Below are 23,125 nucleotides of genomic sequence, written 5' to 3'. Positions count from 1 at the left end.
TAACAGCAAGAGGTATACTTTAATAAGCACGCTGAGGCCAAGAGCCCATAACCCACACAGGGGCAGAAGAGCTCGACCCCCAGCTCAGGGAGAGTAGGGGAAGTGGGAGGGTAACTGTGGAAAGTGCCAGGGTTCAGGGAACAATCATGAGGAAAGTGCCAACCCATTACTCAGCATATGATAGGGTTTGAGGAACAATCATAGGGAAGTATAGGTCTACTGTTTTTTTTTTTAAAACAAAATGTATCTTTCCTAGTCCACCAAGGCTCTGAGAGCAGTGAGCCTGTGTTACTACTAGCTCTTCCCACGGGGACATGAAGCTGCGTACCTCTTTCAGCTCTGGCCAGTCGATAAGAAGCAGCTTGGTTGGAGGTCCAGAAACAAGGTGCACTCGAATAAAGTCAGAAAACTCTCGCCAAGTAAAGCAAAGATCCTTGGGTCCAGGAGGACCTGGAGTAAATCTGATGCCTTGTACGCTTATACTCTGTGAGCTGGCCTAGTGAAGAAACGTACATTGAGAAAACACAAGGTTGACATCACTTAGTCTTTAAAAAAATAAAGTTATATCCTACATAGGCTGTTTGTGGTAAGAGAGCAAACCATGCCAACACTGGCATACTACATCCTTTTCTTAGGGAGGAAAATGGTATTTTTCTCTTCTTTCAGTGGCAGGGAATCTAAAAGACTGTGAGTATATCTCTTTAACTTTATTTTCTCATAATTTTCATCTTTTTTTTTTTAAAAAAAAAGGTGTTTTTTTTTTTTTTACCAAAATGCTTAAGATCAAGTGTTGCACATTTTCGATTTCTCTAAATTTACTTGTTTATTTGTTTGTTTGAGATTAGATCCAGGTAGCACCTGGTGGTCTGGAACTACACTATGTAGAGCAGGCTATCATTGAACTCAAAGAGATGCCCAGGTAGCCTCGAAATTAAAAAGATTTGCCTATATATGCTCCCCAGTACTGGGAGTAAAGGCACGTGCTACCCTGCCACAACCAGCTTGGTTTGAGTTCTCTGAATTTGTAATATTTGCATAGACTGGGTAAGATTCCTAACCTAGCCAGGAACTGGCAGTGCAGCCCTTCAGCCCCACCACTGGGAGTCCGAGGCAGGCAGATCTGTACAGAGTGAGATCCACGACAGCAAGGTCTATACAGAGAAACCCTGTCTTGAAGAACCCCCCCCCCCCAAAAAAAAACAGTTCTAATCTATAAATACAAAAATACTTCAAAAGCTGGCAACTTTGAGTGTCATGTTAGAAGTGAAAACTTTTTGGATTTCAGAACATTTCAAATGTTGTGTTAAGAACAGTCAGTCTGTATCTGTGCTTCTCTTTACCTCAGAAGCCAGGGGACTTTTCCTATAGCTTTTCTTTAGCTATTTCCAAAAAACGGAACCTTAATGTACCTTCCTGAACACCCTACACTGTAACACACATGCATCTTCACTGTCCCCGCCCCCTTTTTTGCCCTCTCTTTGTCAAAATTATATTCACACAGACTAAGGCTTTTGTCAGTGCTTATCAATTATTCAGAATAATGGTTACAAACCCCATTAATAAGTCAATGAATTGCCAGGCGGTGGTGGCGCACGCCTTTAATCCCAGCACTTGGGAGGCAGAGACAGGCGGATTTCTGAGTTCGAGGCCAGCCTGGTCTACAGAGTGAGCTCCAGGACAGCCAGGGCTACACAGAGAAACCTTGTCTCAAAAAAAAAAAAAAAGTCAATGAATTAATAAGCCATTAATCTTTGCAACATGACTACCTGGCTTAAGTCATTCTAGATCAGAAATGGCACAAAAGTACCCACATTTTAATAGTGGCTGTTAATGATCCCATGTCCTATTTGTGTGGATATAATCCTATATACATTCAAACCTACTTCATGTGTATGGATGCTTTGTCTGCATTTATGTCTATATGCCTCTTATATGTGAGTGTGTACTTTTTAAGACAAGTCACAGTGTAAGCATGTTTATACGCTGAGGGAGTAATCTAGTGGACTGGGAATACTGGAGGTGTAAACAGGCAGGTCACACTTCACAGGACCAACGAGGTCAGAGGACCCTGTGCAGACTGTCCACACATAGCAACAACTATGGATATTTTCATTTCATCAACATATATAGCTGAAAAAAAAAACCAATGGAATAACCTGAAATCAGAAAGAGCAGACTTTATATAAAGGTAAAGAACTCATGAGAGTGAGTTCTTTAGCATTAGAAACGATAGCCTAGCAGGAAAAGCAGACACTGTGAGAAGGCAGCAGGGGAGACTAGTCTAGTCTCATGGTTATCTTGTCAAGTACAAGCATAATGCAGTCAATGAAGCAGATCCTGTAGACCCAGGAGAACTCTTTTTCTAACCTACAGTGCCAGGCAGGTTTTTTCAAGACCTCCTCCAGAATATTCTTTTACCTGATGCTGGCTTTGACCTTTTCAAGAAGAGTGCTTCATGTCTGTTTTAAGGCCCAAGAATTCTATCAGGGCCTTTGCCTTTAAAGCTAAACTAATACCAGCCAACCAGAGCTCCCAGGGTCCAAACCACCAGCCTGGGAGCACATAAGGAGGGACCCATGGCTCCAGATGTATATGTAGGGGAGGATGGCCTTGTCGGGCATAGGTGGGAGAGGAGATCCTTGGTCCCACGAAGGCTGGACGCCCAGTGTGAGGGAATTCGAGGGAGTGGGGGGCGGTGGGGGCACATCCTCATAGAAGCAGGAGGAGGGGGGATAAAATAGGGGGCTCCTGGGCAGAGGGGAAATGGGGTTGGGGATAACATCTGAAATGTAAATAAAATATCCAATAAAATGAAAAAAAAAAAAAGCTAAACTGAATTAACTGATGAGTGGCAAAATTAAACACTGAATGTTCTCCTCAGTATCCTGCTTTAATGCAGGGGTAAGCACTAAGTTTTATTTGACTACCTAACTGAAAACGTACATGTATGTGTAAATACAGGTACATTATGTGTACAGATACATATAGTGAAGTGAATATAACAACTACAATCAGCCTCAACGTAACATGGTTAAAGGGAAGGCAATGGTGGCTGGGGGTGAGTGGTGGGATGGGGCAAATACCTGCTTTCTGTCTACTTTTGTTGACAAATGATCTAGGTCTCATAGATGCTATCCCGCAATTTTTTAAATACAAAGTTTCAATGTCTTTGAAGAATTTTAGATAGAACAATCAAGGCTGGCAAGATGACTCAAGTCCACATTTAGTGTCTGGGACTCCTGTGGTGGAAGGGGAGAACTGACTCCCACATGCTGTCCTGCATTGTGGCAAGCATTTAGGCAAGTGTAGTATGTATACACAAACGCACATAAAATATTATTTTTAAAAATTAAAAATACAGGTAAAGTTAAACGTCCACCTTTTCTCAAGCACAAATTCAGTTTTACAGGGTTTGTAAAATACCTCCAAAGTGGTTTTCAAGTTTGAGCTGTCAAGCCCATCTCCAGAAATCGACAAAGTAGATAAGGAATCAGGTGAAAATGCTGAAATCTGATTTCCATACTGATCTGCAATTATTACAACTTTAAAAAGAAAAAAGTTTCAAGTTAAAATCCTTTTTAAGATGTATCTTACACACAAACTATACTTGGAAGCTTTAATTCACTCTAACACATAGGTAATATACATACATAATTATTTCTCTTATAACCATTAAACTATATCAAGAACTCATGCAGGATTGTTTAAAATCTGCTTTTAATTTTTGAGGTATACTAATGTTAATATTATTTGCATGTGTAAGACACGAGGGATTGAGCGCAGGGTCACACACTTGACAGACAGACTCTACCAATGAGCTGCATCCTAATGCTTAAATCAGACTTTTTATTACAACTTAAAGGAAACGCTTAATGGTATATAATTTTCTAGGTATAAGAGAAAAAAAAAGCTACCAAGGAATCAATTCATACTTTTAATACTGAGTATTATTTCCTATAACAAATGCAAAATTTTTAAAATAAACTACCTTATAACAATGAGTTTCAGTGTATGTCACCAAGTGTCTTTCAGACCATATATTTTAAAATATCAACTGAAGCCGGCGTCATAGAAAAGTAAGTAAGCACACTAACCTATTTCTCCTGGAAGCTCTTGGCCCATCTGCACTGTTTTTCCTCCTTTTATCTCACATTTTAAATGTTTGGGATCATCAGGAAGTGGTCTAAAATTAGTTTGGTTAAAAGGCTTTAATTAACTATTAATTGCAGAAAAAAAGTGAAGAACAACACACATGGAAGTCCTAAAATTAAATACAACAGCACCCTGCAAATCTTTCACTTTTCATAGCTATTGACTGCAAGCAAAGGTTACATTATATTCCTTATATGTATTAAAAGGAAGTTATGATAAGAAACACTGTGGACAGAGGTAAGGATGAGTTACAATGCAGGGATGCAGCACGGAGCAGGTGGGGGTTTCCAGTGCTAGGAGTCACTGCACCAGCAGCCACGGAGCTGCGGTGACAGGAGGGTGGTCTTCTGCTCCTTTATACTAAGCTCTACTCTTTTCTCTGAGTTGTAGATATCAATTCTGACTGAACTCAAGAATCTTTAGACTGTAGAAAAAATCACCACTAACCAATTTCAAAATTCACCACTAATCAATGTGATAATCTTTTCTTTGTGTTTTTCAGGGCTCTGTTGTTTGAGCTGAAGGACCTTCGTTTGACACATTGTTACAGTTGCTAATGGATCAGTGAAGAGCAGGGTTATCATCATGAAAGGATTAATTATTCTCAATCATATACAGTGCTACCATGTGTAACTCCACACTTGGGAGACTGAGGCAAGAGGACCGAGTTTGAAGCCATTCTGGGCTGCATAGCAGGACTCTGCCTCTAACAAAAGCCCAACAATTAACGACTGTGTACAATGAAGATTTATTGTAAAAACAATCTAAATATTTTATAGAAATTAAGATGTGCTTTTTTTTAAATCCTCAAAGCAGCTTTTTTTTCCCCCCACAAGAGTAGACTGCAGAAAACTATCCTGTTGTGGTATGCTAAGTCTGAAAACATTTGAAAATATAACAAGTTCACAAACCTTACTGTAAAGGCACTTTCCAGAGACACATGGTCATCTTGGAAAGAGACCTGGCAGTAGCGTACATCTTTCACAGATGTTGGCACTTGCACATCAGGAAGCAGACCTTGGACCAAATGTTCTCTGTTCACCTCAGGAGTCCAATTAACCTAGGAGAGAATTCATGTGACACACAGTTTAAAGCTTACTCAAAGCCTTCCCATAACCACTAAAGATTTTTTTTCTTGTTTTTCTTCTTCCTCTTTTTTAATTTTTTGGAAGAGGGTTCCAGATCGATCAGACTGCCCCCAAAGTCATTTGCTTAGGATGGGCATGGACTCGTGACCTACCAACTGCTGGATTACAGGAATGTGCCACCACATCCCACCTACTTATTGAAGAAGCTGAAAGCTAAATTATAATTTACCCCTCCCACAGCCAAAGAAAAAGAAAGTATTTTCTTCTTCTTCTTCTTTTTTTTTTTTTTTTAAAAATGTATTTTCTTGAGACTGTCCTGGAACACTCTAGAAACCTGGTTGGCCTTGAAATCAGAGATACACTTCCAGTCCTGGCATTAAAGGCAAACACCAGCAAGCCCAGCCCTATGATCAGAAACAACAGTATATCATAGTTACATAGTAGGTTTTGCTGCAAATATTTCTGGATCTTTATAATAAAAAATGAAAGCCATTAAGGCATGTATTTTTAGAGCTTTGCTACAAGGCTGTCACTGTGTCTACTGCATCGGCTAGACACGAGAGCACTTCCGGAGTCTGCTGTAGATGATCCCAGGGTGAGGGTTAGTGGAGACCTAAGTGGGTTAAACAGCAAGACCACAGTCTTAGAAGAAACAAAACCAAAACAGCAGCAGAACCCACGGTGTAGTGTATACCTACTATCCGAGCAGTTAGGAAATGGAGGAAGATGACTAGCAGCTACAGGCCAGCTTGGCCTACATGTGATAATGATCTCAAAACAAAAACACAAACAAAAACAAAAATACCACCAGCTGAGGGAGAATCCATGAAAATAACAAAACAAAACAGGCACGTATGTGTATCATCACTTCTGAGTGGTCTGGGCAGGGGTTTTGAATGTGATCCCTGTGAACTGTTACTCTGTAAGGTAAGAAAATGTTTTATTGTTCTGGTCACCTTTTGGTTTAAATCCTTTCTTGAGTATTTCTACCTTAAAATTATCACTTGAATTACATAGTTTAGTCTGACATTTAAAGAAGCCAGTAGTAGCCTATCTGTCCAAAAGACCTGATCCTGTCTCTGCCAGTTGTCCAACTTGTTTGTGGGCAGTTGCCTTAAAAAAAAGATGATAAATTGACTTTGGGCCAGCAACTGTCCCTAATCTTTCCACACTCTGGAGTCTAACACCTAAAATCATGATCAGGCACTTCTCCTAGACCAGCCCTGAACTGGACTCTGTAAAACTGCAATCACCAGCTCAGACAGCCCACTGGCAATGATAACCCCAACAGAGCCTCTCCAAGACAGCAGCCAAATTTTGGTCATTAGATTCTACCCAGACATGGCACTGGGTGGGGTGGGGTGGGGCGGGGCGGGGCGGGGCAGGGTGGGGCGGGGGAATGATTCTGTGATGATGCAGGGGATGTGGATGGGGTCTCTGGCATGAGGGGAGATGCCACGGTCTCTCTGACAATTAAAACTGAGTTCCCCAAACATAGATTCTTATTCCTAGACTGGGGATGCTCTCTTCCTGGGGTCTGACAATGACCTGGCCGTCATGGCCAAAGTTATGCTAAATCTGACAACAGTTCAGCAAAGTGGGCTTGGCCCTAGGGCCTTTACCTGCTGAGCCATCTTGCTAACACAAAGATCATTTCTGTAAGTACTAGATTTTCCACATTGTAAATTATTCATATTTCAATCAAGTCCATACACAAAAAATTTATTTAGCCTAGAATTTAAACTATTAGGCTAGTGTAAAACAATTGTACTATTGACACTAAAGTGTATTTTTAAACAATGGTGGTGTTGCATTATCTTAGTGCAGTTCTCAGTGTATGTTATTTTGCAAATGAACCATTACCTACTGCTTTTTTTATTTAATACTACAAAAATGACATTAAACAAAAAGATAAATCTGAGTGATTTTCGTATGTATGTATGGTATGTATGTATGGTATGTATGTATGTATGTATGTATGTATGTAGTATGTATGTATGTGTGTGTGTATGTATAGATAGGGTCTCTCTACAAAGCCCTGGGTGATCTTTTTCTATTTATTTATTAAAAGACGGACAGACAGATAGGGTTTCTCTACATAGCTCTGGCTATCCTAGAACTCACTGTGTAGAACAGGCTGGCCCTGAAACTCAGTAGGGATTTGCTTGCTTCTGCCCCCAAGTGCTGGGATTAAAGGCCGTACACCTGGCTTGAGTGACTTTCTTATTCAAGATCAAAACGAGTCAACGAACAGCAGAGAAAACGTAACCACTGCCAGTCCACTTGGCCAGGGAACGAATGAATACACTTGTGCAGCACTGGCTCAAAAAGTTTTGCCAGGAACCAGTCTGGAAGACACAGAGCACGATGGATCCATCAGAAGCTGGCGCTGACCACCTGAGAGTCAGTGGAGAAGCCAACAGATGCTCCAATGTTACTCCATTCTCAGCGGCTACTCAACATTTGAAACCAACCGGAAAGGAAGCTCAGTCAGGGAGCTCAGAGAACTTCCTCAGAGAAGACTGTCCAGCTGATGCTGTCTCCTCTCATGCTTCCTATGAATTTACTGATTGTCTATTTTCATTTTATAAAAACACACAAGCTCATTTCTCACTGGCAAAAAATGTGTAGATTGTAATGGTTCTGATGTTGATTAATAAAAATGTGTTTGAGTCTAGTTATGATTTAATTTTTATATTCTAATACCACAATTCATTTAGCATCAACCTATTAACAGTATTTGTCTTTGATAAACAATTGATTATAGGCTATCCACAAAATTTCAGTTTTCAAACCATAAACAAGTTTTTACCAGTAAACAATTTGCCTGAAATACTTACCTTAATTTTTTCTGCCAAGGTTGGTGTAATATTGATTTCTCTTTCTCCTTCATCATACATTTGGAAAATGAGATTGCGCATAACGTCACCTGCTATCCAATTAACTTCATCCTGATGTTTGATCTGGATTGCCTTTTGCCCCTCTACACTGAAGATCTGTAGGCAAGCAACGTGGCTACTGGGAAGTAACTTGATAGTCTTCTCAACAGGTGATACGTCTTTACAACTCTAGAAGAGAGAATATAAAATATACACTGAGTCCATGGCACCACTTAACAATTTAGTTTCAACATTAGGGAAGATCATCTTACCACAGTTACACTTGTAGGTTTTATCATTAGAAAGGCATTATAAGCCAGATGTGGTGGCACCCACCTGTATGCCCACAACTTGGGAGGTGTAGGCAGGAGGTCAGGAGTTCAAGCCATTCTCAGCTACACAGTAAGTTCAAGGTCAGCCTGGAATATACAAGAGACCCTGTCTTTAAAACAAGCAAACAAAAAAGGTATCATACTTTAATAATATAATATTCTACTTCATCAGGCATAAATGGGACTGGTTACAATCTGAAAACTACACCCTCTTTTTTTAAAAAAATCATTTAAAATAGTTATAGACTTTTAAGAATTAAATTAAGTCACAGATTCAATAACCATCACTTAGTAAGAATAAAGAAGTAGGAAGTATCCTCTCAAAGGTGAAGGTGAGGGAGAATGGGGTGAAGAACTCTGGGAGGGGAGATTGAGGGGAGGGCAACATTTGGGGTATAAATAAATGAAATAATTAAATTTAAAAACAGAATAAAGAAGAAACCATGAATTTTCAAAAAAAATTGGAGTCAAGTTGCTATATAGAAGATGGTACCTTTTATTACTAAGCTTTATTGACATTTTATGGTTTTGTTTTAAGTTAATAGCACACTGGAATAAATGAACAAATAATAGCCAGAAGGATTTTAGATAACCTGAAAGTTGGGCATAGAAAATTAAACTATTATACTATTACTTCTTTAATAAACTATAATACCTTCAACAGTACAAAGTTATTTATAATAACTTAATTCTAAGATAACTTTAAATATTACTTAATACACTTTCTTATCTATTTACAGCTATTCTGATATAAACCCATTTAGGTGAGTGATTTAAAATGTATTTATTTAAAAATTCCTATATTATAAAATATCAAGCAATTTATTTTAAAAGTATATAGACTTACTTGACTCCTTACTCTCAAGGTTGCTGCCTTTGGGCAAGACACAGTAAACGGCCTAAAGGCAGCTATAACTTGCTATTTGCTTTAACTGACTCACTCCTGGTCTTCTGAGACTGCTGATTAATTACATAAGGCCTATTTGCCACAAAGGCCAGATCCTCCCCATACCCACAAAACTACACTGTACTTCTTGACGGCTTGCAGAATGCAAACGCGCACAAACATGCGTTCATTACATTATCACATAAAAAATGCACCCTACATGGTTTAATATTATCAAGGGCACACACTGCTTTTGTGGATCCACCTGACTTCACTTCCCATCACCCACCCTGGTGGCTCACAGTTACCTGTCACTCTACCTTCAAGAGATCCAGTGCCTCTGTTCTCACATACACCTACCCACACGTAGACATACACACCCCTAATTTAAATATATACCTTTTAAAAAAGGAAAATATAATCAGTAGTAACTATAAACACTGTAAGAGATATGGTCAAGAAGATTACTAATATGTGATATAAAATGTTAAAATGCTGTTACACTTCACATTGTTTTTAAGAGAACCATAAATATTGCACATTTTAGCATCAAACAACTTTGTGTAAAGTACTCTACAGCTGTTAAAGACCTTAAAGACTTTGTGTAACACCAATGAGAGTAGTAGCTTACAGGTATCTCAATCCTGGCGGTCAGTGTTTGGTCTTTCTTAATGTTCTGAACTTGAATTGGTGACCCTGTTAGGATGCTAGTTCCAGAGCTACTGCAATCCACAGTATAGACTGGTAGGTTTGGAGCACCTAGAAACTAGAAGGAGGGTGGGAAGATCATTAACTATCCATAACTACTCAGTAAATGTTCAAATTCTTGAATAATTTACCACAGCTAACATTGCTGCCTCTACACGGAAAAGTTCTAAATAAAACTCAAAACACTAGATTTTTAAAAATAAGAACAGTGACTTTCTATGTTACATAAAATTTATCCTTTTAGGAAACAATTCTTTTTTTACTTAAAAGAGAGTTACAAGGAGCTGGGGTCACAAAAGTTACAGCCATGTCTTCAGTACTAACACACATACGCAATCACACACACACACACACACACACACACACTTTTACTTTCTTTAGTTTCTTTTGTGGTAGATCTTACCCTACCTTTGTTTATGTGCTAATTGAAAGTTCTAAAGGACAGTTTTATCATTCTATTTATAAATGAAACATGTTATCTAAGGCTAGGGGAGGGAGATAGGGAGGTGGCTCTGTAGTTGATAAATCACTACCATCTAAGCAGAAGGACCTGAGTTTGAATCTCCAGAAAGCATGCAAAGCTAGTTACAGTACTGCACTGCTCCAATCCCAGTGCTCCTAAAGCAAGGTAGAAGTCAGAGACAGGAGAGTCTCCTGCAGCTCTCTGGCCAGCTACTCCGCCATGTGCATTCCAACACATGAAAACAGACATGCAGAGACATCTGTGAGAAGGCAAAGAAAGGGAAGGGAGAAACCATTCACCACAAATCTGTCAAACTGTACAGCTGGGCCTAGTGGGAAGGCCTTGAATCCCAAATACTCCAGAGCTGAAGTCAGTAGAAAGAATCATAAAATCAAGCTTTCTTGGGCTACAGGGCGAGTTCAAGGCCAGCTTAAACAATTTTAAAATCCTGTCTCAAAATACAAAACCAAGAAGAGTTGAGGAGATGGCTCGGTTGTAGAGGACTTGGACGGTATGAGCAAGGCCTTCAGTTCAACTCAGTACAGCAAAGGAACAAAGAATGAGGGAAAGAACAGAAACAACTAGGAAGAACCGCTGTCTTTATTGGCTCTGGGTTATTGAAAACCTTCTGACAAGGAAATGTCCTAAGAATTTTTCCATGGGATAATCATTAAGACTTGATTTAAAACAAACAAACAAACAAACAAACAAACAAACAAAACCAGACAAAAAGACACAGTTATATTTATTTCCTTTGGTTTTATTAACTGTTATAACTTTAAAAATTTAAAAACAATAATCCAGAAACTTACTATTTAAGGCTTAACTTTAAAGCTGCAAACATAGTCACTGTCATTTACTAACACACACATCAAAACAAAGTCTGAGCATTAATAACTGTGGGTCACAAAACCCTCACCTTACAGTGGCCAATCACACAACAAGCTCACCTTATAGTGTGGCCAATCACACAACAAGCTCACCTTACAGTGGCCAATCACACAACAAGCTCACCTTACAGTGGCCAATCACACAACAAGCTCACCTTACAATGTGGCCAATCATACAACAAGCTTACCTTACAGTGTGGCCAATCACACAACAAGCTCACCTTACAGTGGACAATCAGCTTTGGTTGTGCCGTTATGTTGTCTGACTCATCCACAACTTCCACCTGAAATGGGAAAGCTGTTCCATTCTCTATAACTAGAATTTCTGAGTCAGGTTTCACTTTTAGTCGATGAGGGGGACCTATTGAGAAATTATGTAATTAAACACATATTTAGTAGAATAAATAGACTGAAATATTTTTGTATGTGACAATTAAATATAAGAAAGAAAAAATAAAGAATGCAGAACTTAATAAATTCTTCCTTCCAAATGCAATCTGTGTATGTGATGAAGCTGCCTCAACAGCATAAATATCTGATGCTTAGGTTTAGATTTATATAAGCTGTAGCACAGTGATTAACTCATACTAGAAATGATCTAAACAGTCCTGAAAAAAATTAAAAATATCTGGGAGGGAAAATATTCAAGAAGCAAAATAAGTTTATTAAAATAAAGTTACTTGTCACTGTTAGCTTTACACAATGACTGGTGTCTCCAGCACAAGAAATAGCAATATTTAAGTATCATAAGACTAATCCAAGCCGAGCATGATGGTACAATCCTATAACCCAGAACCTGAGAGCTGGAGACAGCATTGGCTATGGAATAAAGCTGTGTTCCCAAAATAAAACAAATCCCTGGTGAACACATAATTACATAAGCAGGTGAGTACTCTGCTCACTGTCCTTGATACCATAAGCAAGTTATATCATACATTTCCTGTAAGATTAATAAAATAGGTCTACACTTCTACAATAAACTGTCTATATGTCTCACAATTCCTAATACTTTAAAATTTAATTTATGCTAACTGCTGATAATAAAAATATACAAAACACATTCATTTTACTTTATAATATTGATTAATATTAATATCTAATATGGGTCAACTATCATTTTAAGCAAGCACTACTATGCTCATTATACACAACACAAGATCCTACTACCTCCATCTTACAGGAATGGAAGCATCCACAAACACCAGAAAATATTTAATCAGGAGACAACATAAAGAAAATACAAAGAGATGTACTACACTCGGGGTCAGTCAGTGGGAAAGTCAAGCCCAAGCCTTGGTTTATGATGAGGTTTCCTAGCTTCTAACACCACACTGTGCTATTTCCTACTTTGCCATTTCTATCCAATAAAACAAAACAGAACAAAAGACCAAAAATGTGCCCAGGTAATAAGATTTCTACAAGTTAATTCCATATGGCTTGGCGTCTAGACATCTACATGTTTATTACTATAAATGAACTTTTTCCCCTCACTAGTGCCAATTTTCCCTTCTTTTTCAATGTGCCTGGGTAAAACTTCTAAGAATTTCAATTTGCAAATGTAAATAAGCTAGTGTTCCCTTCTGCTAAAATCCAGTATGAACTGGATTTTATCATTTATGGACAAAGTATTAGAGTCAAGGTTTCAAATTCTCATAGCTAAAATTTGCCTGCCAACAGTCCCTTGTTTGTCCAGGATCAAGTGTAAACACTGAATAAGCATAATCTTAGGTGTTACACAATTCTGGGCAGGTCTCACCTTGGAAGGCTCATGTGCAATTAGTACTGTGTTCTCTAGTCAACAAATGCACAGGGAAGACTACCCGCATTAACTCATTTAACTGCTACAGCCCTAGGAGAGCAAGTAAATATTCTATTCATTATTTGAAAAAGCAGCCATAAACAAAGTTTACCTACACTGAACCTCAAATGGTCTGATTAAAAAATATTCTTTTTAGATCCTTACAACAGACTCTCTCTTAAATGAGGCAGGAATTCTATCCTATGTAACTTTAATAGAGTTTCATTTTCCCAAGATAAATCCTCATCAAATATGGACCAATGATTCTTAAAATGCGAAAGGTCTCTCAATAAAAGGCTGATACAGCAGACCCAGCTTTAAGCTAAGTCTATAAGCCTATCTCTAGATAATGATTCCTTATTACACAGTCAGTACTGAAAGAGTTCCCTCAAGGCTGAGGGAACTGAAGTGCAACTTAAATGTAGTTTTCAGATTCACACTCAGGCCGAGGGTCTACCTCAGTTGAGAGAGTACTTGCCTAGGATGCAATTCTGAGTTCAAGCCCAGTACTACATAAACCAGGGATGGTGGTACATGTCTGCAATCTATCACTTAGGAGGATGAGGCAGGAGGACTGTAAACTCAAGACTATCCTTGGCTACCTAAGGAGACTCTAAGGCCAGCCTGGTCTGTACTGTATCAACTTTTTTTTTCTTTTCTAAGAGAGAGACGCCTAAAGCTATCACCAGTCTCTCTCACTCAGACAGTAAACCCGTGTAAGCAGTGTCAGCAGGCCTCTATCACAGTGCCGTTTGTTTCTCATTTTTGTTTTTGCTTTTTGATAGAATCTCATTATTACAGCCCACTGTAGTATCAAAACTACAGTCCTCCAGGGCTAGAGAGATGGTTTGGTGGTCAAGAGTATCTACAGCTGTTCCTGGGGGACCTGCCATCCCTGACTGCACAGGCCTTGTACTCACCAGCACATGCCACCCCATATACATAATTGAATTGTAGTCTTTTCCGCCTCAGCACCACACATTCTAGCCAGTCGCCACAACAACAATCTAAGAATAGTTTAAAAAAAGAACTATCCAAATACTTCTTAAAATAATATTACCAGGTAGCAATCTAATTTTCAAAATCTGTGAGTCTTCTTTTAAACCAGGAAGAATAACCTTCAGATTAAAATTCTGTTGGGAAAAAAAAGACATCAAAAATTAAACCCAAGATTTAAATAAGTAGCTTAACATTTGAATTCTTACTTATGTTTAGTTTCTAGTTTCCTCATCATTATATAAATTTACTCATAAGAGTAAAATTATTACAAATATATAAGAATCCCAGAAGAGAAAAAACTTTCCTCATCTTAAAAATGGTGTACCTCGGGTAGTTATCAGAATAAGGCGGTGTTTCTAAAAATGTAAAAGCAGGGGTAGAAAGACCACTCAGTGAACTTGCTGCTCTTGCAGGGGACCCAAGTTCAGTTCCCAGAACCCACATGTTGGCTACAATCACCCATAATTCCAGTTCCAGGGAATCCATTGAGCTCTTCTGGACTCCACAGATATCAGGCACTCATGTCGTGCACATACATACATGCAGGTGACAGTCATAGATGTAACACAAATAACTAAAAATATTTCTGAAGTGAAACAATTAAGGAGTAGGAAAGAAAATGTACTGGACTCTGAACAGCAACTACAGAGCTCTGAGTAAAAGACCCATTTAAAAGATGGCGGGCGAGAAACTGCACACAACTTTCAAAAGAAGAAATAAAGCTGGCTAAGAATTCTTAGACAATGTGGAGCATTCCTAGCAGTTAAGAAAATGCAAATCAAAAAAACTTGGAGGTTTCAACTTATCCCATTCAGAGCAGCAAAGATCAATGGAACAGCCTAGGACAGCAAATGATGTAAGAGATGTAGAAAAAGGGAACCTGTATTCACTGTTGGGGTTGCAAGTTAGTCTATCCACCCTGGAAATCAGTGTAGAAAACCCTCAAAACACAGAAAGTAAACCGTCCATATGACCCAGGAATATCACTGTTTGTCATATGCCCAAAGGACTCATACAAATACTCTACAAATACTTACTTACCTATATTCATTGCTGTTCTATTTATAATAGCTAGGAAATACAAACGGCCCAAATGTCCTTCAACTGATGAATGGATAAGTGTCATACATATACACTATGGAACACTATTCAGATGTAAAGAAAAATGAAATCATGAACTCTGCAGGTAAATGAATAGAATTTAAAAAGATTATATTGAGTATGGTAACCCAGACCTAGAAAGACAAATACCATGCTTTCTCTCATCTAAGACTTATAGGTTCAAATCTTTAGATGTGAGTACATAGCTAATAACTGCAAGAAATCAGTAAAATAGGAAGATATCACGGACAGCAGGCAGTAGAGAGAAATAACAGGCTGCAGGTGATCTGACGTGAGAAAATCAGGGAGGAGGGTATAAATAAGGAGGGTCAATAAAAAAGGAGAAGGGGGAAGGCAAATAACAATGTCTGAAAAGAGTCCTAAGGTCTCATATTATTATCTATCTACCTAAAATTACAATGTCATACATATAAATCTATGTGTCCAAATACACATACGTAGTTTAATAAATTGTTCACACCAGGGACAACAAGGTTTCCCCAAAAAGCCAAAGACTAACAAAAACCCCCATACCAGGCATCAGACTTCTCCTTTCAAGCTATTGGTCAGGGGAGTCCAAGAGATTTCTAAAACTTTATAGGCTATTCCTGTTGCCCTTGGTTGCATCAGAGGTTGAAGGTAAATTCCTACTGCTGAAGACACCATCCACTTATGACATAGAGCAGGACCTGACCTGAAAGTTTCATCCCTTCAGAACTAGCTTTATGGTATCAGGAGATGCTATGCAAGCTTCTGAGAGAGAGGAGCAGCCAACAGTCTTCCCCAGCTCTGACGCCTGTGAGCCACAATGATCATGGTACAATGACCTTACACATGTAATAGTGGCATGCACAACTTGGTAGTGACAAACAGCTTTCTAATTGGACTTAAAGGCTCACTAAACAAGAGGGAAATCATGCCTAGCACTGGAACGCCAGACTACTTACCATTCAGGGCTAGTAAGGTCATGGATCTTGGAGAACCCACATGACTACATTACTTAACCAGCATAATTCATAATACTCTATATGCGTCCTTATACCCATAGCCTTCATCAGACATATTTCTTTACATTAGAGAGAGACCATTACAGAAAACCACAATAAATCAAATGCACAGAACAAGTGATCCTGTGGTTCCTAGCCCCAACAAATATATCAATTATACAAGTCTTGCACCCAAGGCTCAAGGAACATCAAGGAAGATGAGGCATAAAGATTTTAAGAATCAGATGAACAGGAAGTCTGCTGTGAGACTGCATCTCCTGGAAATGTCTGAGAAGCTATGCACGCTAAGTCTTAATCAACATGGGTACCTCAACAAGACCTGAATAAGAATGACAACAGACATGCTGAAAAGGAAGAGGAAATCTTATAGGACACAGTCTTAGACCAAGAGGCAACCAAGGAAATCTGAGAGCAGGAAAAAGTCTTCCCCAAGGAAGTGGATCCCAATTTGATTTTCCAACATCAAATGGTCAGCCCTGAAAACTTATACATATAAGTAACAAGTGATAATATAAACTGAGTAGAAAACACACACACACACAGACACAGACACACACACAGACACAGACACACACACAGACACAGACACACACACAGACACAGACACACACACAGACACACACACAGACACACACACAGACACAGACAAAGACACAGACACAGACAAAGACACAGACACAGACACACACAGACACACATACATACACACACACACACAGACACACACACAAAGACACAGACACACACACACACAGACACACACACACACACACACAGACACACACAGACACAGACACACACACACACACACACACACACACACACACACAGACACACACACACACTTGAAGAAAAAGAGGCTGAGAATTTGAGAGAGAGCAGGGAGTAGGTATATGAAAGGGTCCAGAAGGAAGGACAGGAGGGAAAGAAAGGAAGGGGGAAAATGTAATTATATTTTAATTTTTTATAAGAGATTAAACAAAATATTAAAAACTAAATCTAGAGACTTCTAAATGGAATGTAAAATTCTGGAGTGGACTCTGGACTGAAAGGTAACAGTACCTGAGAGACATCTGAATGAAGTCTAGTTTTCTTACTTGTACTGTCTCAATGTTTACTAGCACATAGTAGCATATGAGGTTCTGAGACGTTAGCATAGAAACCCTGACAGCTCACGCTATCTCTGAACTCTCCTCTAAATTTAAAGTTATTTCAAAGTAAGTTTTTGAAAATCTAGATAGAAATCAGTTTAAAGTCCATCTAACATTTAAAAGTTGTCACAAATCTGAAAATATTTCAGTGAAGTCTTAATCTGGAAAGCTGTATTAACCTGATGTTTAATGTCATTTGACAACATGAAGCAGTGTGCAGGCTAAGTAACGCTTATTTAAATGTTTTCTGCCCCATCTCTCTAGACGGTTAAGAGCACTGACTGCTATCCTAGAGGACCTGGGCTTGATCCCCAGAACTCACACTGCAGCTCACAGCTGTTCACTTCTGCTTCAGGGTATCCAGTACCCTCCTCTGGCCTCGTCGGGCACCTGGATGCCCATGGAAGGCACAGGCAAAAAACCCAGCGCACAAAATAATAAAATAAAAATATTTCCAACTATAAGGGTTTTGAATTTTAGGAAATCTGTGTAAACAAAGCTATCTGGGAAACGAGGCTAAACGTGAGGCTCATCTATTTTTCACCGTAAACACTGAACCTTCAGGCGGCTTTTGTACTTCAGGTGTGTTCATTTTGACTGCCATCTCTCAAATGAGGTCAAAGGTAGGACGTTTTGCCTGTAGTTATATGTCAACATTCCAAACGTTTCAGATCAGGGCTGCTCTGCTGGAAACATCTGGAGAACCTCACGCGTTTCTTCTCTTTATGTTGGGCTATGCTGGGAGGTTAAACCTAGCACCTTCCAAGTACTCTAACATAGACCAGGCACTGGCAAGCTCTATTTTAAACACAACATTGACAGGAAAACATCTGTATCTTTCTTAACAATATACCACTTAACAAATATTTCCCTTTACCTAATTATCAAAACATGCTAAGATAGTCTGTAGTGACAATTTTGGAATTTTGGTTTCTTCAAAAAACACAGAAATATTATAAGAATGTATTTCATTTTAATCCCAGGTGTGGGATAAGAGAACTATCTGCTTTGGACTATCTGCAGTAGCTGACTATGATCTGCCTCATGCTCTGGCAGAGGCGTGGTTTTGACAGCCACAGATAATCTGTGATTGTGTGGCATTTGGAATTCTGGGAACTTTTCAGAGGGTACATAAATGCAAGCCCAACCCCCCTCTCCGGTTGTGGTTGGGGGTCGGTGGTCATGCAGGGGGACTGGTTGTGGTTTGTTAGCAGTCATGCTCAAAGAAGAAACAAAGGGAAAGAAATTAAGATTTGAGGATCCTTTCTCCCTCCCCCTCTCTCTCCCCTCTACTTTCTTTCTCTCCTATCTAGTGATTCGGGGTCAAACAAGGCAGGGGATGGGGGGAGATAAAGTCTGAGAAAAAGAAGAACCCACTAAGTAGCAAAGACCAGTTAAAATAGTCAGCTTAAGTTTACTGATTTATAATTGTGGTTTCTGTTCTAAAAGAATAAAACACGAGTCAGGGCAGTGGAAAACTACCAGAGAAAAGCTAAATCAATGGTTCTGAATGAAGATGAAGACAGCTAAAGAACAATAACTCAAAGATGCTGACACGACTTCAGTAGTGAAATGACAAGTTTTCACAGTGATCTAACTGCTAAGTCAGATCACACAGCACTGACAGATTTCAAACAGCCTGGAATTGTGATAATCTTGGTTACAAAACAAAAACAAAAACAAAAGAAAACCAGGTCATTTCACATTAAATTTCGTATTGACCACAAGAGAAACCGAGTAACAGATACTGTAAAATTTATTTATAATGCTTACCTTGCCCTGACAAGAGTTAACGGGACCCTTAGCTACGACACCTTGAATTACACAATTTGGGCCTTTGGTTATTTCTTCATAATGTAAAGTCAGACCACTAGAAAAAAAAAAAACAGATTATTTTTAAATTCCCTTGCATCATCTATAAAATTTGCATATGTGCGACTAGCATGTTTAATTCATGTTTCTAATAGAAAATGTAATTTGATTTGATTTAAATAAGTAGAAATAAAGAAGAAAATGACTAAGAAAATGATCTTTTCCCCCCTTGAGTCAGGGATTCCCTTATATAGCCAACTATGCCTCAAATTCATAATCCTCCCACCTCAGACTTCCCAGAACTGTAATTACAGATGTGTACTATTCTACTTAGCTCTAAAAATTTCTATTATAGAAAAAAAAATATAACCAAGCAAACACTGTAAGTGGTACTGATGAGGTAAATGCTGGAAGTACTACCACATATTGTCATAAAATAAAGAAACCATGTGTTGAGTCCGTCAAGACACAAGGAGTGAGGTGAGACAAGCTGAATGTCAACTTAAACATGATATAACAGCATGCCTACCATTGTGCAGCCATGTTTACAGTGAAACCCACGTGTAGGACCCCAAAGGGCTGCTATGCCCTGGCTGAGCCTTTTCGTATGCTGCTGTCTACTAAGTAACATTCTGCGGTTCCTCTAGGATCAAAACATCCTGACTAAGGCATGGTGCCCCAGGAAGGGAATTTACACTTGACATCCTATTGCCCCCCAGTTGAGTTCCTGTTTTTTCCTGAGTTTGTATTTTTCCTTCCCTGGCTTGGTGTATATATTGAACCTGCTCAGTAAAGGCATTGGCATTCTCTCACAATGGATGACCCGAGTCTGAGTATTTCTTTAATCCCCCAAGCCTACGCCCGAGCTCGGTACCGCGGGCACGGCAGGCACTGTCACCCACGGCCTTGCCATATCTGGTTAGGACCAGCAGGGCTAAGTGCTAATTATTCTTTGCTTCAGTAGAAATTGACTTTTCCGTTATGCATCTAGAACCATGACAGTATTATTAAAACAAACAAAGGAAAAAAAAACAAAGGAAACAAAAAAAAAGGTGTGAAAGAGAAGATATAAGCAAAAAGTATACCCTAGTCTAGAACAGCCCCCTAATAAGCACCCCTGGAGTCTACCTCAGCTTCCTTTCATTAGGCTGGTCCATAAGGGTGTGACCCGGTGAGAATATCAATATGCAACCCTTGACGAGATGTATTACCCAGACTCTCACTGCTGATAGAATAAGAAAGAACCCAAAGGAAGACCACACCACATGCCTAAGGGAAGAAATAACCAAGCACACCAGGTTCACACGGCAGGCTCATGTCAACCTCATCCTTTCTAGGGATCACTTCAAATCTTTACTCAGTAAAATTGTAGGTGATCTCTGCAGCTTGTGGGGTTGCGGAGATAGACCTGGTGGAGAGAAAAGTGGCTCGGAGAGCCAGATGCCACAGGCTTCTGCAACTCCTCGAAGAGTCCTGATCCACTGTATACAGTGTAAGATCTACTGCGGCTCCCAGTACACCAGTAAGAAAGCACAAAGGACTCCAGGGCGGTGGCTGATTCCTCTGTCTTCAGAGAAATCTCCCTGGGGACTGGACCCTCCCCTACCGGTTTATGGACAGGCAGTCGAATCACGTTTGGCTAAACAACACAGGTTGCACCCTGACTTGCCCTTGAATACATAAGCATACCCTAATTGGCTAAAAAGCCATATATAAGCTCATGTAATAAACAATCAGGTTATATCTGCCCTCTGAGCTGGTCTTCAGAGTCTGAATCGCAAGTACCTTCGCCTCCACTTTCCCCTCACTTCCTAGTCCCTGTCTCCACACTACCTAACAGACAGAACGGCATCAGGGAAGGTGGTGTTCATGTTGATGAAGCTAAGTTTCTTTTCTATTGCTATGTACAAGTAACACCTAGGGAAGCTGTGACCCTCAGGGAAAGAGAAAAAGGTAAACAGTTCATCAGAAGCTAAGAAAAAGCCCCATCTTTTTCTCAAGCACAGAATGCAAGTGTTTGCAGGTATTTTCTGAATAGTCAGATTTAAAATGACATGAAGGCCTTGACAGCCTTTTGATTTTACAACTGAGTAATACTTTTCATTTCAATGTATTCTAACAAAGTAAGTGTTCTCATGAACAAAACATCAAGGCTTGTTCTACATACAGAAAGAGATGAAGAGGGAAAAAAAACTAAAAAAGCATAACAATAATTTAAATGTATCTATGATATGTGTGGTATATGTGCACACTTGTTATGGTGCAGCAACTAAGCTGCTGTTCTGACCCTGTAAAAGATCGGAAACAGAACTGACACCTGTCCCCCACAGGAGGCTCAGTTGATATATTCTTAAACTGCTTTCTGTCCTAACTCTGAAACCACAGAGGGAACAGGAAATAACTTGATGTTTACTGATAGATTATTGTTCTGTCTCCCTGCCTTTACTTTACAAGAAACAACTATATTTATTTATTGTTTTAAAATTTCATCTTATTTTTTAATTCTCTCTACATGGGTTGTTATGCACATGAGAGCAGGTGCTTGAGGACAGCAGAGACATCAGGTTAGCTCCGCTCCGGTGGTTGTGGGCTAGCCAAACCTGGGTACTTCAACTGAAATCTGACCCTCTCAATAGCGTAGTACATGTGCTTCATTGCTGAGTCTTCTCTCTGGCCCAAAGGGTTGCTTTAAGAGATCAGTGTGGACAGATGGCTCAGTAGATAAGGACACCGGCCACCAAGCTGAAGGTGTGAGTGAGTCACTGAGATGACCTCTGACCTTCACATACATCAACAACTGAGTTTCTCCTTGGCTACTAGAATTTTAGCACGTATGACTCTTGATTTTTACCCTATTCTGTTGGTGCAGAAGCCTATCTAAAACAGTGGCTTCCTGTAATATATTTAACAAAATCAACATTAAAGTTGCAAAGTGGTAAACAAAGTAGCTCTGGCAAGATGCTGAGATCTGCTTTTGCTGGCTCTTTAGGTCTCCATAACATGAAAAGAAAAGTTTTACTACTAAAGCAAATACAAAGAAAAGGTAAATGTAAGAAGAGACAAAGTCAACAAAAAACAAACTCAGCCAAGAGAAAACTCAATTCATAGTTCCGACAAAGAAAAAACAAAGCAAGAAATCAAATTCGTCACAGATACTACCCCCAAACTGATAATACCCACAGATCTTTAGATCCACTTTCCAACACTAACAGGCATCTTTGCATCTCCTTTAGAACAGATGAAAAGAAAAGAGCACTGAAGTGAGGCACAGGAAAAGTTAACAATGGGTAAGAAGAGAAAGAACACTGAAGACAGTAAAAGGCACGGCCCTAAATCAAAGCACGTAGGGACGGAGACCCCTTCATCCTCCATTCCCATCCCAGGCCTGTTCCTCAACTAGTCAGGGACCAGTGTTAGGCGTTGTAAGGAAAAGAACAGAAAATTATTCTCTGAGGAAACTACCATGTCTAAGGACTGCACTGCTCACCACATAGACCTAGTCTCCCAAGTTTATATCCAAGTCACTGTCAGATTCTTTGAGCCGACATTGATTCTTGGAGCAGACATGTGCTTAACTAGCAGAAAGTAAGCCATTAGAAGAAATAAAATACAAAGGCTTCCAACTGCTCCCAGAAGTCAGGTACTATGACCACTCTTAAGATGATTCCCAGGGCAGCACTTGTTACCAACTGTAAGTGTGTGTGCTCTTGGTCTGGTATTTACTGTGCAAGTCACAGACCTGCTGATGTGTACTTTACAGAGCTGGGCTGTATGTGCCTATGGAGCTTGCCAAGGCATTCACTTTCATCTCTGTCTGCTTCACACTCCCCTGAGGGGACTCCACCCTCCCACTGTTGTG

The 23,125-nt window shown here is 39.5% G+C and overlaps 1 protein-coding gene across 1 annotated transcript in view; it reads right to left on the bottom strand.

The window, feature by feature from the left end:
- Positions 1-23,125, bottom strand: part of Smchd1 (structural maintenance of chromosomes flexible hinge domain containing 1) — a 112,769-nt gene that overhangs the window by 36,960 nt on the left and 52,684 nt on the right. The window contains exons 21-29 of the mRNA XM_028762219.1: positions 19,228-19,324; positions 14,257-14,329; positions 11,620-11,759; positions 9,969-10,103; positions 8,081-8,308; positions 5,064-5,212; positions 4,095-4,183; positions 3,424-3,542; positions 329-496 (exon numbers count right to left, since the gene is read on the bottom strand). Of these exons, the coding sequence (XP_028618052.1) occupies positions 329-496; positions 3,424-3,542; positions 4,095-4,183; positions 5,064-5,212; positions 8,081-8,308; positions 9,969-10,103; positions 11,620-11,759; positions 14,257-14,329; positions 19,228-19,324 (1,198 nt within the window). The remainder of the gene's footprint in view (positions 1-328; positions 497-3,423; positions 3,543-4,094; positions 4,184-5,063; positions 5,213-8,080; positions 8,309-9,968; positions 10,104-11,619; positions 11,760-14,256; positions 14,330-19,227; positions 19,325-23,125) is intronic.

Source organism: Grammomys surdaster, unplaced genomic scaffold (genome assembly GCF_004785775.1).
Source record: "Grammomys surdaster isolate TR1022 unplaced genomic scaffold, NIH_TR_1.0 132, whole genome shotgun sequence".
Classification (NCBI taxonomy): domain Eukaryota; kingdom Metazoa; phylum Chordata; class Mammalia; order Rodentia; family Muridae; genus Grammomys; species Grammomys surdaster.
Note: the sequence above shows the minus strand (reverse complement) of the source record. Positions and strands in the feature narration are given on the sequence as shown.